General features: G+C 41.1%; 1 protein-coding gene across 3 annotated transcripts in view; it reads left to right on the top strand.

Annotated features, from left to right (window-relative positions):
• herc2 (HECT and RLD domain containing E3 ubiquitin protein ligase 2) overlaps positions 1-16,367 on the top strand; it is a 118,833-nt gene extending 102,466 nt beyond the window's left edge. For all 3 annotated transcript variants that reach the window (XM_057840738.1, XM_057840736.1, XM_057840737.1), the window contains exons 84-90: positions 346-487; positions 564-758; positions 9,767-9,879; positions 11,652-11,842; positions 11,929-12,034; positions 15,406-15,618; positions 15,699-16,367. In XM_057840738.1, coding sequence (XP_057696721.1) covers positions 346-487; positions 564-758; positions 9,767-9,879; positions 11,652-11,842; positions 11,929-12,034; positions 15,406-15,618; positions 15,699-15,971 — 1,233 coding nt within the window. In that variant the 3' untranslated portion in view covers positions 15,972-16,367. The remainder of the gene's footprint in view (positions 1-345; positions 488-563; positions 759-9,766; positions 9,880-11,651; positions 11,843-11,928; positions 12,035-15,405; positions 15,619-15,698) is intronic.
• The last annotated feature ends 2,430 nt before the right edge of the window (positions 16,368-18,797 follow it).

The following is an 18,797-nucleotide window of genomic DNA, read 5'->3' on the forward strand; positions in this document are numbered from 1 at the left end:
GCTTTTCTATTTTACATTTATGTTTAAAAGTTCAAAAATGTATATTAAAGGAGAAACTGTAATTACGTTTTTTTTTTAATTCTTCATTGAAAATATTTTAAATTTAAAACAAGATCTAGAAAAATGTTAAATTTGTTATTGTTATTGTTTTTTTGTTTTTTTTTTACATTAGAAGAATAAGCAGCAAATATTCTCTATTTTTTCAATTTAAAAAAAAATGCTATCCCAGCTAAGCTAAGCTAGCCCAGCATAATACAGTATAACAGTAAATAAACATGCTTTATGTATCAGCCAAGAATTGCTTGGTCAATAAATGTCATTATTATCCGTACATTCTGCTCACAGGTGAAGCGCTCTCGAAGGAAAGGAGGCCTAGCCGGACCTGACGGAACCAAGTCTGTGTTCGGTCAGATGTGTGCCAAAATGAGCTCGTTCAGCCCAGACTCTCTGTTGCTTCCCCACAGAGTTTGGAAGGTCAAATTTGTGGGTGCGTATCTGAAAGATGATTTTTTTATGCATTTGGTCTAATAGTAGCCTAAAAGAAAAATGTTTCCTATAAAAAGGAGAGTCTGTGGATGACTGCGGCGGCGGCTACAGCGAGTCCATCGCCGAGATGTGCGAGGAGCTCCAGAACTCCCTGACCCCGCTTCTCATCGTCACCCCCAACGGACGCGACGAGTCGGGGGCTAACCGGGACTGCTTCCTGCTTAACCCCGCCTCCAAATCGCAATTGCACATGAGCATGTTCCGGTTCCTAGGTAACAGCACACGCAAACATAGTGCACAGTACATTAAATTGATGAAACTCGGTGCTCAATTCTATTCATGGGTTTTTTACCCACTTTGAACCTTTCAGTCCGGATAATTGTATTTTTACAGACCAATGAGCTACGTATAGTACAGTGCGGATGGCTGTGGTTTATAATCCTGTATACGTTTTTGACTCAGGCGCTCCTTATAGTCCCACAATTATGGTAGCCAGTTTTTCCTTAAAAATTTGACTACCGTTATTCTTTAAAATTGTGTTTTTTTTATACGCAATATTTAACTCTTCTTTAAAAATTGTTTTTTTTTTTTTTTTTTTTTTTTTTTAATTAAATAGAACCTCAGACTTAAAGACTTGTCATAAGACACAATTGTTCTATTTTACTCAAATATGTTACTAGAAACAAAAATTATTGCCATTGATTTAAAAAATTATAGTATTTAGTACATGTTTTGACCTACGGAGGGCGCCATGTTTTATGCGCACAATGGACGCTCGGGGTGATGACGTAATTTGTCACTGTGACTAGACGAACACTACCGGTGTTCTGCAATTCCTTCTACACGGCGAGATGTCCAACACATGCCCTCATCGGTTAAAAGCTGTAACTACTTACTATTTGTGTTTTTATTGAGTCTTTCATTACCTTTTCATTGCCTCAAAATAATTTTTGCTTGTGTTTCCCACTCATACTTTTAAGCAATGTGTTTTTTTGTGGTAGCTTTAATGCAGATTGTTTATCTGTTGACCACATTAGTCACTTAGCGTATTTAAACCACTCTTATTTGATATTACTACATTTAAGTATTTTCTTTGAATGCATACAGACAGAACATACTAAAAATGCCCAAACAAAACAAGCTGAAAGTGCACGGTAGTACTTTGGGTGTCAAATTCGCCTCTTGTAGAACGTTTCGCCAGTGTAGCACATTTTGGCAGAACACCGGTTTTCTCCTACTCTCGTCTCGTCCCGTCTTTCCTGTTCATTTGCTTTTGCTGCTCGTTTTGTGAAATATCAACAGTGCTGTCATGCTCATTAATGTTCCTCTCTGGTTCAAATTGAAGTGGCTGAACAGATGACATGTTTATGTCGCTAGAGTCATACTCTAGAAGCCCGGTAGCATAACACAGTGACGTCCCCGCACTGCGACGTCAACAACAATGGCGACCCACTAATTAAACTAATTTTACAAATTGTTTAAAAACGAAAACATCAAGAGGTGTTTTAATTTCAAATTTAACTCATAATAACGTTGATCTTTTAAGAACTACAAGTCTTTCTTTACGTGGTTTCACTCCACGTCAGGGCGGTTGTTGGCAGGCAGCAGGCAGTCAGAAATGTGTAGGGGCCATCATATGTACACATCATGCTCCAGCCCCTCCTCCCAGTCCCTATAGGAACAGCATTTTCTTGATTGAATTGGGTTGTTAGCTGTTTCCAACTCCAACCTAGAGAAGTGGATTGCACTTAGTCAGGCCTCTCTACCTTCAGACCGGTCCAACTTGAGTGTGCCACCTGAGGACTACGCTCCTGCTTATAGAGCTCTTGAGGTCACTTAGGCATGCAGACCCCTGACCACAATAAGGTGGCAATCAATCAAGAGGGGAAACTGAACAATAAAATAAAATATCCATCATCCTGATTGAACTAACAACATAACATATGCTGTATCTTAACTGGATGATTTAATTCTCAAATAAATTGTAACCTGAGAACTGAAAGGTACTCTTTTGAATAATAATTAATAGAGGTGTGCAAAATTTCCGATTCTTAGATTATTCGCGATTCGGCCGTGGAAGATTCGTGAACGATTCACAAACATCCAAATTCCGATTATTGAAATATGCCAAGTAAAGCAGAAGTACGACACACTCAGCGCGCCGCGCGGTCTTCGGTACGCAATTAGGGACGGAGCGAGAGTAGCTAAACATCATGCTTCTCATTACCCGGCCCCTCGGGTAACGCCAATGCTCAACTCACGGCTCTAGCTCAACTCATGCCACGAGATAAAAAAAAAACAACAACATACCTGACTGCTGCCGAAAAGCTGCTACAAGCCACATTACGTTACGGTAGATATCATTTATATAGGACTAGATGCATTATAGCTTCGGTATCGTTACCAGCACATCTACAAAAAACTAGATGCGGGCGTTAGTAACGGCCGCCATCTTAAAGCAGTACACTTCCCTGCAAGGCTGTTGTTGCGAACCTTCCAAGCGAACCTAATTAACTTTTTATCTAAAATACTCCTAAATCGGTAAAATATTGACTTGAATCTATCTTTAAAATAGTTTTAAAACTTTTACATGTTGAAAGTAGACAAAAGAGAAATTTTGGAATAACAGGAGCAATTTTAACAACTTTAACGGTTGATTCACAACATTAAATTAATTGAAAGTAGTTTAAAGCTGCTGATATAGAATGGGGACTGGAGTTTTTTATTTACTGTTATTTTTGTATATTTGTTTACTGCTATATTTTAACTTGATACTGAAATAGTAGTTTGGTTTAGCCTGAGAGGAGTTTTGAACAATTTTGGAACTAATGTACAAAACAAATAAAAAAAAATAAATAAAAAAAAAGGAGTGGGGTGCATCAATAATCGTTTTATAATCGAATCGGAGCCTCTGAATCGTAATCGAATCGTTAGGTGCCCAAAGATTCCCAGCTCTAATAATTAAATACTAGCCCTGAAAGCAGTACTGAACGGGACCTCGCACAACGTATCGACTCCCCAAATTTCATCGCTCTCCGTATGTAAGTACAAAATTTGGTGAGTGTTCGAGCATGTTCAGGCCTTCAAATTGGCCATTTTCATATGCCATGAACAAGGAATGATAAAAATACCAGATTTCCTGGACGAAAATGGTGCTCCGCTGTTTACCGCCCCCGCGAGCCAAACCGGGAGGAAGCAAGACTCCGCGCGTTCTCTTCTTATTTTAACCCTTTGTACTGACTCCATGATTCAAAAGTTTGAAGAAGACTCACCGAAAACAGGTTGACAATTTATCCGTCGACAATGGTCAAAAACAAGGCAAAAACAGACGACGGAGGGACCAATGCTGAATCCAAAGCAAGGCTACATAGAAAATGTGTCTGAGCAGCAAAAATCTGTGTTATCTCAGTGTCGAGTGGTTTTTTTAAGTCCGTGGTGTAGGAGGCCGGGCCGAAGGTGTGTCCGGGCGTTACTTTTGGGACCTTTCCTCTGTGGCCGGCTTTGGCCGGTTTAGGTTCGTGCGTGGATGGGACGTGGTTGCCACAGTGACCGACGCTGGTCTTGACGTCGCAAGCGCCCGCTATCAACTTTGTTATCCGGGCTGGCGCTACTTGTTTTAGGACAAAGCGCGCTGGTCTCTGTCCTTTTTCGTTGTCGGGAGAACAGATTGCCAGAGTTGGTGCGTCAATCTTGCACGTGACGCACACGTTGGGCTTCTGTGAAAAGATGGCGTTGTGTATCTATTCTGCTTCTTTGAACTATGGTGTGCTATTTATTTTACATTAGGTGTGTTCGAGTAGTGCAGTCCTACAGTAAGTATGAGAAATGATACTATTCCCTGTTTAATTATATTACGTGTGTTCGAGTAATGCAAACTGTTAGATGGTGCCTACGAGAAACGGTACCATTTTTCCTTTCCCCCCGCATGAGCGCCGATAAGGTGATTCACTTTACTGTGTTCAAGGGCCCGGAGTAAAGTCTGCCTAAACTATAGTTAGATGAATGTGTTAGACTAATTCAAACAATTATATGGTGTGTGTGAGAACGGTACTGTGTTCAAGGGCCCGGAGTGAAGTCTGCCTAAACTATAGTTAGATGAATGTGTTAGACTAATTCAAACAATTATATGGTGTGTGTGAGAACGGTACCTATTCCCTTCAGTTTGGAGCATGGATGCAAGAGACTTTTTGGAGCACTTTTGCACTCCCCAAATTTCATCGTGATATGTTGAAAAAACCTAAATCGAGAGCCCTTTTTGAAAATTTCAAGGGAGCGCCAAGCCATTTTGTTACATTTTTTGCAACATTGCAAAATTATGGAAATTTACGCACAGGCGCATGGATGTGCAGATTTTGGTGAGTTTTCGAGCATGTTCAGGCCTTCAAATTGGCAATTTTCATTTGCCATGAAGAAGAAAGAAGAAGATTTGGACCCCGCCGCTTCAACGAAAACTCAATATTTTTCATCAGATACCTGAACACATGTCTTAAGGCTCCCGTGATGCTGGTTTGAGGTCAATTGATTTTTTTCCCGAGGCGGAGGAGCCTTTCTCGTAAAAATGGTTGTTTCCTGTTCCTACTAGGGGCGCCAGACCTAATGGATAATATTTCAATGTAGTCGTGTTCAGGCTCGGACACCTCACATGCATGCCAGATATGAAAAAGATTGCACCTTGTATCAGGAAGTTATTAGTCATTTACTGATTTGGCGTGTTGCCCAAAAAACGCCCGACTTTGGTACCCTGCCCAGGTCAGGCCTGGAATAAAAACTCACCATTTTGATGACTTAACACCTCATATGTCTCATGAACAGTCTCACCAATTTTGAGGAGGATCCAGCTAACTGCCTCGGCGCAAAGGTCTCAAAACGTGCATGATGGTTTTCGACTAAAATTGCATGTTTTTTAACATTCAATCCAAAATACCTGATTTCCTTTTCATTCGCCATGAAGAAGGAATAATTATAATGCTTTGCAAAACAATAGGGCTTTCACGCCTGTTGGTGCTTGGGCCCTAAAAATACTCCCTGCAACTAATTTATAAAACACAACAGATATAGAACAGAACATTTTGTCTTTTTTTTTTGTTTTTTGTTTTTGGCTTTGTTAGCAACCAAACAGTTAAAAAAAAAAATCCCTCTACTCCACTCTACAACAAGTCTCCTACTTCCCTTTGCAAAAACTCTCACAAATTCATCCATGTCCAAGTTAGTTGGTATGGACATCTTATGGGCCAATTTACATTTCTCTTTGTGAGCTACAGCGAGCTGGAGTGGAAAACAAGTCAGATGGCTTTGTAAAAACTGTCGTGATGTAACAAAACAAAGCAGTGCAGAACTACAGTTTCGGCGGGGTTTTACATAGGGGTCTGCCAAACACCTGTCATTTGTCTTCAGTCTGTCACGTGAAGTGGACATGGACTTATTTCTGTGCTTGTTGTGACTGAGAAAACACAGCTGCTTCTTTACAGTCTTCCCACGCCGTAGCCACGCTGAAACCTGACACTGCATTGTCTGCAAATTCTAGGCTCATTTACAAACAAACAGTGATTAGATGTTTACTGGGGTCTGTGCGCGCTTTTCTGTGCACGCGCGCTGACCATTCTGTGATGAATACACACACATCGGAGAGGGAAAGAGAGAACTGATACTATATTGTCTTCGTGTACCCTTTGCGGTGGATTTTTTTCCCACTACTGCAGATTAATCTGTCAATTTGTAATGTATTAATTTTGTGAGTATATTAAAAATGTGCTTTCTCACTCCAAGCTGGGGCTGGGCGATTTGGCCTTAAGTACGTATCATGGTAAATTGAGCAGATTTACCTCGATAACGATAAATGACGATAAATTCGCCTAAGCCGCTAGCGTTAGCCTGTGGCCTGGCTACCAGTAGAAAGCACTGAAAGCACACGCTCGTGAAATCGTGAGAACCAGCGAGGATAGCAGGTGAAATCCCGTCTGGAGGCCGCCAGGGGTCAACTTAATGTCCGGTGAAAGTTTGGCAAAGCTCCCTTAAGCCTTACTCCTCATGTTTGCTTGTAGCATTAGCCGCTAGCGTTAGCCTACCAGGCTTCTGTTTGTTTCAGTTCCTGATAACTACGTTACCTTATACGTAAGCACACTGACTGCCTTCTTAAAGGGGAATGAACATAGCCGAACAACACAGGGTCGAAACAGGATGTAAAGACTATATTTTCTTGTTTGAATAAATTACCGAATTTACCGACATGACCGACAAAATTACGTCGGTCATCGTGAAGAATTTTGGTAACGGTAAATTTTGAATATACCGCCCTGCTCCACTCCACGTTCATATTTTTCCATTATTTCCTTCTTATTTTTAATGGTAAGCATATCCTTTTTCCTTTTTTGACCACCTGCATTAACCTTGTTGGGACCCATGTTGGTTTCTCTCACAAGAAAATCCGCCGTGTGTCCGTCTTGCGAGAAAACAATGAAACTGTTACGCTGTCATAAATAGTTGTGTTTCGAGGATGTCGTCATATGTCGAGACAAACGACGAGTCAAATTTTACGTCGGATGTCGAAAGGATCGTCTGTCGAGGAACCAGTATATATGTTCTTTTTCCTCTTCACTGCGCATTTTTTGGCTGGTGCGACTTACAGCCTGAAAAATACTAGTGCTGTCAAATTAATCACGTTAACGGGCGGTAATTTTTTTTTTTTTTTAATTAATCACGGTAAAATATTTGACGCATTTAACGCATGCGCGGAATGACCCGCTCATGCATTGCCTCAAACAGATTACAATGACGCCGTTTTTAGAGAGCTAAGAGGCAGAGAAAGGCAGTGGACACAGGCGTTCATTGAACCGCGCCGTTTATTGGCATAAGCTTCGGCAACTCCTTCACAACAATCATAAGTATCATTTAGTGAAAGCACAACAAAAATAATATTCCTATCTCTCTCAAAAAAATAATGTTCACAAAAGGAAAAGCTGGCATTCCCAATACACATAAAACGTACTCAGACTTTGGTCAAACTCTATTCAAACATTTCGTTTAGCTCAACAAATACACTGGATGGCAATATTTAGTCTCAATATACAAATTATCAGTGGTCTCGTACGTTGTGAAGCCAAGCCAGCACTCAAATATTGATCCTGAATCACATTAGACCCAGTCTAAACAAAAAAAAAAAAAAACAGGGAGCTACAGCATCAGTCGAGGGACAAAACACACTCATTGTCTTAATTTCTAATTACCGTATTGGCCCGAATATAAGACGGTGTTTTTTGCAGTGAAATAAGACTGAAAAACTGGGGGGCGTCTTATATCCGCGGTCTAGACATTATACCCATTCACGACGCTAGATGGCGCCAGATATCATTGAAGCGATGTTCACAGATTTCAGCTACTCTCAAGTTTAACCAGTTTGCATTATTTTATTTCAATATTTTTCCTTATTCAGAGATGTATCAAGACTACGGTTACAGTTAGACTTCACCAGGGGCGGACTGGGACTAAAAAGCAGCCCTGGACTTTGACTCACACCCAGCCCACAAGACAGCACACGGACCCTCTAGGAGGGTCCGGGGGCATGCCCCCCCGTGATAATTTTTTTGTTGTTGATTTTATTGTAAAATGCATCAATTTCGTGCACTTTGAGAGAAAAATGAAGAAAATGTGTCTAGACTGTGACTGTCTGGCTTGGGGCGCTCAAAGTACTGCAAGGCTGAACTGGAGTTGGATTCATCTTCTGCCCTAGCTCTATGATCAACCTGAATAAGCACATGAAAGAATTTACTTTTTAAAGCAAGTTTTATGTATCCAATTGATTATAATAACACCTATCCCCCGTGTCTATAAAATGACTTCATTGTTTATGCCATAATTAATCTTGCCAAACAAATAATACATTTCAATGAAAATACAATAAACATTTCAAGACAAATCCTGCATACATAACCTTCATTGGAAAGTATTAACCAGAAAACAAAACTATATATCAATGATTAAAAATATATATCATATCAATTTAACTACCTGAACTTGAAAGTAAAACCATTCATTTTATTAATATTTTGTTATATTTCTTCTGAATTAATATTGCTGCTGCGTGTGCATACGTTGTTTTACAGCTAAAATGTTTTTTCTTAGGAGAGGGATAGTAGGACTAGCATACTGTAACTTGACACGATTGCAAACGGGGACATGGAATAGCTGGAACTAGCCCTTTAATTGCCATTTATTTCTTTTAAATTGTAGCTACCTGGTGGATAACAATTGCCAATATACCTAACAAGTAACCCTCTTCATTCCATCTCAGCCCGGTGGCAACTAGAAAGTCCGCCAAAGCTCTTATCGCTCTATCCTGCCCCTCCGTGGGGCACAACAAGTCTTTCAGAGTCACAGCGCCTTGCCCACTTCTTCTTCGTTCTTCTATCAGATTGGCGGTTAACAGCCAGGCGCATTGCTGCCACCTTTCGGATTGGATGCGAACTGTAGATAATCATAGAGGATAGGGGGGATAAAAACAATGATGTATGTATGGCGGCCGCCGGCTGTCCAGAGCACCGGCCGTTCTGTGATCCTCCAGAAGCTACAGATTACCAGTCCGCCCCTGGACTTCACTTTGATGGTTAATGCAGTCATTGCAATTTTGTTGTTTTATCACAATAGATTGGTTTATTTACATTTCAGAAACCAGAAGCTATTCATTTACGAATGTGATTGCACTTTAGTTTACATATTTAAATGTTTAGATATTAAGATTTGAATGAGGCAAAATAACATACTTTTTCTCTTAAATATATTGTTATAATCATTTGTTTCAGATGTACTGTAATTATTTTCTGTATAAAAATTAATTTGGTGTTCAAAAAGTTGTTTTTCAAACTTGAGTCTTGAAAAAGAGGGGGTCGTCTTATAATCAGGGCCGTCTTAGAGTCGGGCCAATACATTATTTCCTTCTTAATTTTAATGGTAAGCATCACCTTTTTCCTTTTTTGACCACCTGCAATACCCTTGTTGGGACCTATGTTAGTTTCTCTCACAAGAAAATCCGCTGTGCGTCGGTCTTGCGAGAAAACAACGAAACTGCTACGCTGTCATAAATAGTCGTGTTTCGAGGATTTCGTCATATGTCGAGACAAATGACGTGTCAAATTTTACTGTGTATGTTCTTTTTCTTCTTCATTGTGCATTTTTTGGCAGGTGCGACTTCTACTCAGTTGTGACTTATAGCCCGAAAAACACGGGTATGCCGTTTTTCTTTCCTCAAATGTGTATTAGTCACACTCCCACTTTTGTGCTTATGCAGGCGTTCTTCTGGGCATCGCGATCCGCTCCGGAAGTCCGCTGAGTCTCAATCTAGCCGAGCCGGTGTGGAAGCAGCTGGCCGGAATGAACTTGACGATTGCTGACCTCAGTGAGGTAGGAACACTGGTGTTTTCAGAAACCTATTTTCATCAATTTTCCAATCAGACTTCAACACTTTAAGAAACAACTCAACTCCATTCAAGCTTGTTATGTAATCCCATCCCTCACGATGAGATTTTTCTCCTGTAAAAGGAGCGCATTCCTCTACATTCCTGCACTCATTAAAACCTCGATAATCCGCGTCGGGAATGGGAACGCACTCGTCGGTTTTGGGCCGACGTAGTTGTGCGCAGATGGCCTCACGCTGCGATCATGAGCTTCCTTTCTCCTCTTCTTACGCACACACGCTCACACACTCTTCACATGCTCTGCCCTTGAGATATCACAAAGGTTAGGTTAGGCATACTTGTACAAAGCACAAGTCTTGGCACAGGAATGCTGTGCGCCAAAGTGTTTTTGTGTTCATGTGAGTCCTCCATTCATGTGTACAGTCGTTGTTTGCGAATATTTTAGCCCAGTTTTACAGGAACTGCCAAATAGTGTTGCACCGACACCATTACGGCACTACGGCATTCGTCTCGTTATGTTTTAATCACCCAAAACACGTTTTTTTTACATCGTTATCATTAGAGCTGGGAATCTTTGGGCACCTAACGATTCGATTACGATTCAGAGGCTCAGATTCGATTATAAAACGATTATTGAGGCACCCCCCTCATTTTTTTTTTTTTTTTTTTTTTAAATGTTATTACATTAGTTCCAAAATTGTTCAAAAATACTCTCAGGCTAAACCAAACTACTATTTCAGTATCAAGTTAACATATAGCAGTAAACAAATATACAAAAATAACAGTAAATAAAAAACTCCAGTCCCCATTCTGTATCAGCAGCTTTAAACTACATTGAATTAATTTAATGTTGTGAATCAACCGTTAAAGTTGTTAAAATTGCTCCCGCTATTCCATAATTTCCCTTTTGTCTACTTTCGACATGTGAAAGTTTTTAAACTATTTTAAAGATAGATTCAAGTCAATATTTTACCGATTTAGGAGTATTTTAGATAAAAAGTTAATTAGGTTCGCTTGGAAGGTTCGCTACGACAGCCTTGCAGGGAAGTGTACTGCTTTAAGATGGCGGCCGTTTACTAACGGCCGCATCTAGCTTTTTGTAGATGTGCTGCTAATGCTACCGAATCTATATTGCATCTAGTCTTATATAAATGATATATACTGTAAACATTATGTGGATGTACTTTGTAGCTGCTTTTCGGCAGCAGTCAGGTATGTTGTTGTGTTTTTTTATCTCGTGGCATGAGTTGAGCTAGAGCCGTGAGTTGAGCATTGGCCTTACCCGAGGGGCCGGGTAATGAGAAGCATGATGTTTAGCTACTCTCGCTTCGTTCCTCATTGCATCCCGAAGACCGCGCGGCGCGCTGAGTGTGTTGTACTTCTGCTTTACTTGGCATATTTCAATAATCGGAATTTGGATGTTTGTGAATCGTTCTCGAATCTTCCACAGCCGAATCGCGAATAATCTAAGAATCGGAAAATTTGCACACCTCTAGTTATCATCGTCATGAAAAAGTGTTTATCGACGAAATATTTTCGTTATCGTCACCGCTGATGAAAAGAACACTGATTTGTATGTAGAGTATTAATAAGCTACAAGGTGCCTGTCAGGCAGAACAATCCCGGGGGCCATATTGGACTCCCTAGTTGACCACACTGTAGATCATTCCCCCATCAAATTGCGCCAGTGTTATCTCAGCAACAAACACCAACAAAAATTCACAAGTGTAGTAATCTGTGTCCACATTCCATCTCCAGGTGGACAAGGACTTCATTCCTGGCCTGATGTACATCCGAGATAATGAGGCCACGTCTGAAGAGTTCGAGGCTATGACTTTGCCCTTCACTGTGCCCAACGCCAGCGGTCAGGATATTCAGCTTAGCTCCAAATACTCACACATCACGCTGGACAATCGGGCAGAATACGTGCGACTCGCCATCAACTACAGGCCAGTACATTTTGTAACGGGCATTACTGCCAACTGCAGGTACGTAGGGGAACAGTTGTCAGATGTGTGTTGTTGTTTCTGTACAGGCTGCATGAGTTTGACGAGCAGGTGTCAGCGGTGCGGGAGGGGATGGCTCGCGTCGTCCCTGTTCCTGTGCTCTCACTTTTCACGGGATACGAACTGGAAACTATGGTGAGAAATACTTTCAGGGTCCATTCGACACGACAGTCAAGATAATTTCACTCTTCAAATTTGAAACTTAAGGCGCAAAAGACACTTCAGTTTTAAACTTGAAATGTTGGGAGACAGATCTATCCTGAGTGGAACAACAAAATCGTGTGAAGGAGCCATGCCTGAAAGTAGACATGGAGTTGGCCGTTTTAGGCTAAAGCAGCCACTTTTGCTAATGTTGAGTCATAGAATTTAACAAAACGAACCATTTTGCTAAATTCCCCAAAGCTAGTTTCATTTAGCATGTTGAAATTTGGTAGGCATGTCTATCATGAGTATAATGGATATACTGGTACTTAGAGATGCACGATAATTATCGGCCGATAATGGCGATGATGACGTCACACAGATAATCCAGATAAAACGAAATTCAACCGATAATGCATTCCGATAATTATATACTTGATTTAGCCTCCAAATGTGTGCAATCAACAGTTTTGTCCAATTCTGCTAGTTTTAAGGAGATGTTTTTGCAGTGTAGTAATGTGATATATGTTAGGAATGGCTTACTTTTAAAGGCATTTTTGTGCAACTTGGGTGTTTACTCTCGAAGTAATTGTTGCCAAAAGCTTACCATTACACAATGTCATTGCCATTGTTTAGATGTTGGAATTTACTACTTGTTCACATTTGATGTGGAAAAAAAATAGCACTAAATTACATTTTTGCACAGTAACATTTGATTTTTGTATACTTTAAAATTTTACATACATATTTGAATAGAATTATCGGCGTGACATTATCGGTTATCGGGTGGAAGGGGCAGGAAATTATCGGTTATCGATATCGGGCGAAAAATGTATTATCGTGCATCACTACTGGTACATGCCTACCAAATGTGTTATACTATAATCACAACAAAGTCTTATGATGACACACGGAAGTCGGCCATTTTTGTTTAAAGTAGCCACTTTGGCTCTTGTTCGAGTTGTAGAATTTAGCAAAATAATTCAGGCCCCAAAGCCAGTTTCACTTAGCAAGATGAAATTTGGTAGGAAGGTCTATTATGTTTGTCTATTTCCACTTAAATCCGGAGTTAGAACGCAGCATGTGTCTGAGTTTATCACAGTGAAAGCCAACTCAACTTCTGCCTGGCTCCGACCCCCTACGGGAAGGCTTGGCGCAATGTCTGTAGGAGTCTTGACAACTGATGGTGGAGTCTATGACGTAGCATCTTGAAATTCGGTAGGCATGTCGATCATGAGCAGACCCACAAAAAAGTCTCAAAAGGCAATGGCCAAAAAAATTAAATCTGCCATGTATGTTCAAAGCATCTACTGCAGACATGTCCAAAGTCCGGCCCGGGGGCCAAATGCGGCCCGTAGTCAAATTTCATCCGGCCCCCAGCCTCTGTCATAAAATCAATAACATCTGGCCCACACAAAGACTTACCGTAATTTCCCGAATATAACGCACACTTTTTTTGCCCAAAATCAACTTGTAAAATAATGGTGCGCATTATAAACGGGTACATGGATGGAGACAGAAGTATATATATATATATATATATATATATATATATATATATATATATATAAACAGATTTTTTTTTTTTTTTTTGGACACGGCCACGTTGTGTTGAAGAAACGTATGCGGCGACCCGTTACGGTACGTGACGTCACCATTTTGTTTCGGTAATACTTCACTCTAATCGGCCGAATGATTTCGTCTGTGTTAAATTCTGCTTTTTTCACTCTTCATAAAGCACAGAATTTAGTTTCTTGAACTCCATGTAATCAACGTTTATTGCAGCTCCGCAACTCGGACAATAACAAACGTAAGCTCACTCTCTTCCTGTGTCCGTCAACTATATCGGTCCCTCGGGAAACTCAAACCCAAATAACAATAGTTCCTGTTGTTACTGTCGTGTTGACAGCGATGAGCTCTCACGGATTTCCGACTTACGTTCTCACTTTCATTTTACTGTATCAATCCATGGAAGAAACATTTATTCATCATGATGAAACGTGCAAGTTATACAGCAGCCTTTAAAAGGAAAGTCACATCTGTTTTGTTGTCTCCTAGATTCTGGTAAGTTGGAGAAGTTGTCAAATCATATTATTACCGTAAATATTGTCAGTTCATGGTAATGTTTTGAACTACCAATGTGCTATGCTTGTGCTGTGTTTCACCAGTCAGTAAAATGTCATTTGTGTATCTGTACACGAGCTCTGTTTTATTGTATTCTTCTATTTATTGGTGCTAAAATTAGGGTGCGCGTTATATACAGGTACAATAATTTTTCCTAGATTTTACAAGTAAATTTGGGGTGCGCATTATACACGGGTGCGCCTTATATTCGGGAAATTACGATAATAAATTGGTCAGCAGTACTGCAACCAGCATATGAAGTAGCTTACACACGAAATGCTGCTCCTCATTTACCCACTAAAAGGCAGCAACACTTTAACCCTTTATTGCCAATTGTATCACATTTGATACACTGAAAATTTCCTGATTTTTCAGACTAATTTAGAATTTAGAATTTGAATTTCTTTTTGGGGGAAAAAAAAATGATGGATGCAAGTCAACACATACATCTGAAGGTTCCATGAGAAAAAAAATGATTTAGCATGGGTTATGGATATTAGAGCGCCTATTACACGTATTCATTTTTCACAATTTTGAAAAATAGGTTTCATTAGGACCTTATTTTTTCAAATTTTGGGATTCTCTGATAATTGCTTCATGTTGCAGATATTTAAGGGCTAAGCAGCATTACTCCGTGTGACCCTCTACTTCCAATATTCTAAAATGGCGACAATCAACAAAAAAAAGTTGACTGTGACGGCCAACACTTCAAGGATTGGTGGAAATTGGACTATTTCTTCACTAAAATACGCAACAACTGTGTCTTGCCTCATTTGCAAAGAGACAGTCGCTGTTTTTAAAGATTTCAATGTGAGGCGAGATTACCAAACAAGACACGCTGACATGTACGACAAGATTACAGGGAAGATACGCAGCGAGAAATTGAAGCAATTTGAAGCTAGTTTAATTTCACAGCAGTATTTCGCAAGAGCCCGAGAGACGAAAGAGAACGCCGCAAAGGCTAGTTGCGAGATTGTTGAAATTACCGTATTCATAAAAAAAATAATAAAGCAAATGTGGCACAATGAATGGCTTGCTAAATTTAGCTTAAATATATTGTTCTACGTAAAGGACGTCAGCCAAGGTCGGCCCCCCACATTTTTACCACGCCGATTCTGGCCCCCTTTGCAAAAAGTTTGGACACCCCTGATCTACTGTATAGCCTTCAAAGATCAACTTCTCAAGGTGTTCTCACCAGAAATGAATCATATTTAAATTTTTTAATTTTTTTTTTCCCGCAGGTGTGCGGTAGCCCCGACATCCCTCTGCACCTTCTGAAGTCAGTGGCCACCTACAAGGGCGTGGAGCCCACGGCCCCGCTGGTGCAATGGTTCTGGGAAGTCATGGAGTCCTTCTCCAACACGGAGCGCTCGCTTTTCCTGCGCTTCGTCTGGGGGCGCACGCGACTGCCGCGCACCATCGCCGACTTCCGTGGACGCGACTTTGTCGTACAGGTAGGAATACGTAAAAAAAATCATAGAGGATGAACTCATCGACTTCAATTGAGAGTGTTTTTTTTTTTTTGTGTGTTCAGGTGCTAGACAAATACAACCCTCCCGACCACTTCCTCCCCGAGTCGTACACATGTTTCTTCCTGCTCAAGTTGCCGCGCTACTCGTGCAAGCAGGTGCTGCAGGAAAAACTCAAATACGCCATCCACTTCTGCAAGTCCATCGACACGGACGACTACGCCCGCATCGCACTGTCGGGCGAGCCGGCCGCAGACGACAGCAGCGACGACTCCGACAACGAGGACGCCGACTCCTTCGCCTCCGACTCAACGCAGGACTACCTCACCGGGCACTGACCGACCGGTTAGTGGGAAGTCTGGCCCAGGTGGAATTTTTTTTTTTATTGCTCACATTCCTGCAGGTTAAGACTCACTCGTCTGTGTGTGAATGTGTGTGCGCGCGCAACCAGCTGTGAAACATTACGAGCTTAGAAGAAGAAGAGCCATCCCGTGATTGTTATGATTTATTTATATTCTAAAGATGACGTTAGTGTCTTTGTAAATAGGATCAACAGTAGCTTCCCCCTTTTTGTCTCTGAATGATAATAAATAATCCTTTTAAATTGTAGTTATTGTTGCTCACGCGTCGGTCTACTGAAGTGTCCGTCAACACGGCGTCTCCCCGCGAATGTCTGTACATAAATATACAGAAATAAATATGACTGTGCCATGGAATTTCACGGAAAACTGTCGTTATTGTCACTTGTACATTGAATGCGTGCATTTTCACCATTTGACATAAAATGAGCAATTTGCAATCTTTTTTTTTTAGGTGGCTTTTTATGGAGTGGAACTACAGTGGGGAGAACAAGTATATGATACACTGCCGATTTTGCTGGTTTTCCCACTTGCAAGCCATGTGGAGGTCTGTAATTTGTATCATAAGTTCTCTTCAACTGTGAGTGACGGAATCTAATACAAAAATCCAGAAAATCACATTGTATAATTTTTGAATAATAAATTTGTATTTAACTGCATGAAATAAGTACTTGATACATTTCCAACTAGTAAATATTTCGGCTCTTAGTTCTTTTTTAAGAACACCTCCTGTTCTCCACTCATTACCGGAAGTAACTGCACCCGTTTGAACTTGTTACCTGTACAAAAGACACCTGTTCACATGCTCAAACAAACAAACTCCAACCTCTCCACAATGGCCAAGACCAAAGAGCTGTGTAAGGACATCAGGGATAAAATAATAGACCTGCACAACGTTGGGATGGGCTACAGGAAAATAAGCAAGCAGCTTGGTGAGAAGGTAACAACTGTTGGAGCGATTATTAGAAAATGGAAGAAGTTCAAGTTGACGGTCAATCTGCCTCGTTCTGGGGCTCCATGCAAGATCTCACCTCGTGGGGCATCCCTGATCATGAGGAAGGTGAGGGATCAGCCCAGAACTACACGGCAGGACCTGGTCAATGACCTGAAGAGAGCTGGAACCACAGTCTCGAAGATAACCATCGGAAACACATTACGCTGTCATGGATTAAAATCCTACAGCGCACGCAAGGTCCCGCTGCTGAAGCTAGTGCATGTCCAGACACGTCTGAAGTTTGCCACTGACCATCTGGATGATCCAGAGGAGCAATGAGAGAAGGTCATGTGGTCGGATGAGAACAAAATTGAACTTTTTGGTCTAAACTCGGCTCGTAGTGTTTGGAGGAAAAAGAAGGATGAGTACAACCCCATGAACACCATCCCAACTGTGAAACATGGAGGAGGAAACATTTTTTGGGGCTGCTTCTCTGCCAAGGGTACAGGACGACTGCACCGTATTGAGGGGAGGATGGATGGGGCTATGTATCGCCAGATCTTGGCTGACAACCTCCTTCCTTCAGTGAGAGCCCTGAAGATGGGTCGTGGCTAGGTCTTCCAGCATGACAACGACCAAAAGCACACAGCCAAGGCAACTAAAGAGTGGCTCCGTAAGAAGCATCTTAAGGTCCTGGAGTGGCCTAGCCAGTCACCAGATCTGAACCCGATAGTAAATCTATGGAGGGAGCTGAAAGTCCGTGTTGCCCGGCAGCAGCCCCAAAACCTGAAGGCTCTGGAGAAGGTCTGCATGGAGGAGTGGGCCAAAATCCCTGCTGCAGTGTGTGCAAACCTTGTCAAGGACTACAGGAAACGTTTAGTATCTGTAATAGCAAACAAAGGTTTCTGTACCAAATATTAAGTTCGATTTTTGGGATGTATCAAATACTTATTTCATGCAATTAAATGCAAATTTATTATTTAAAAATCATACAACGTGATTTTCTGTTTTTTTGTATTAGATTCCGTCCCTCACAGTTGAAGAGAACTTATGATACAAATTACAGACCTCTAGATGCTTTACAAGTGGGGAAAACCAGCAAAATCGGCAGTGTATCAAATACTTGTTCTCCCCACTGTATGTTGAAGTAGTTGTATAGCTTCACTCGCAAACTTTGCTGACGTCTTGTATTTAAAAGAAATTAATATTCATTTTTAAAAGTGCTTTTTGTCTTTTGTAAGGAGCTCATTCAACTCATTGGTCGCCATTGATGGCGCTAGATGGCCAATCAGTGGCGGAACAAATGTGAACAGTGCCAGGGTTGGGTGCAATGAGCATCCACGGGCCCCTTGAGCCGAGCGGCGGGGGGAGTGGCTTTTCATTCAGCGCCCTACTGACAACAGTGGTTGTTAAAGTGACTTAAATACATGTAGGCGCTAATAAACCACAATTGTTCTTTTGTACTAAAATATGTTGTTAGAAACACATAAAATGTTAAATCAATGGCAATATTTTATAATATTTAGTCCATATTTTGACCGTTAGTTGGCGCCATGGTTTGTGGGCTCGCAGTGATGACGTCTTAGGGATCTTTCCAAATGCGTAGCTTGTTCAACAATTGCTTATTGCTGCCTAAACTCGCGAAGTAAAATGCCACGATGTGCTGCTTTTGGATGCAATTTCCAGTCAAATGGAAACAAGGGGAGTGAAGTGAGTGGTCAAATATTATTTTTAGTGAATAAATGTGCATAAGTGGAAGCTTCTCCCCCTTTTTGGTCCCTGTATGCACGCATCCTACCCACCACACGTTACAACTAGCGCCCGAACATTTTTCCTGGATCCTCAGTCAAGTAAGGGATCCGTCTGTTTTC

This window comes from Corythoichthys intestinalis, chromosome 7 (genome assembly GCF_030265065.1).
Source record: "Corythoichthys intestinalis isolate RoL2023-P3 chromosome 7, ASM3026506v1, whole genome shotgun sequence".
Classification (NCBI taxonomy): Eukaryota; Metazoa; Chordata; class Actinopteri; order Syngnathiformes; family Syngnathidae; genus Corythoichthys; species Corythoichthys intestinalis.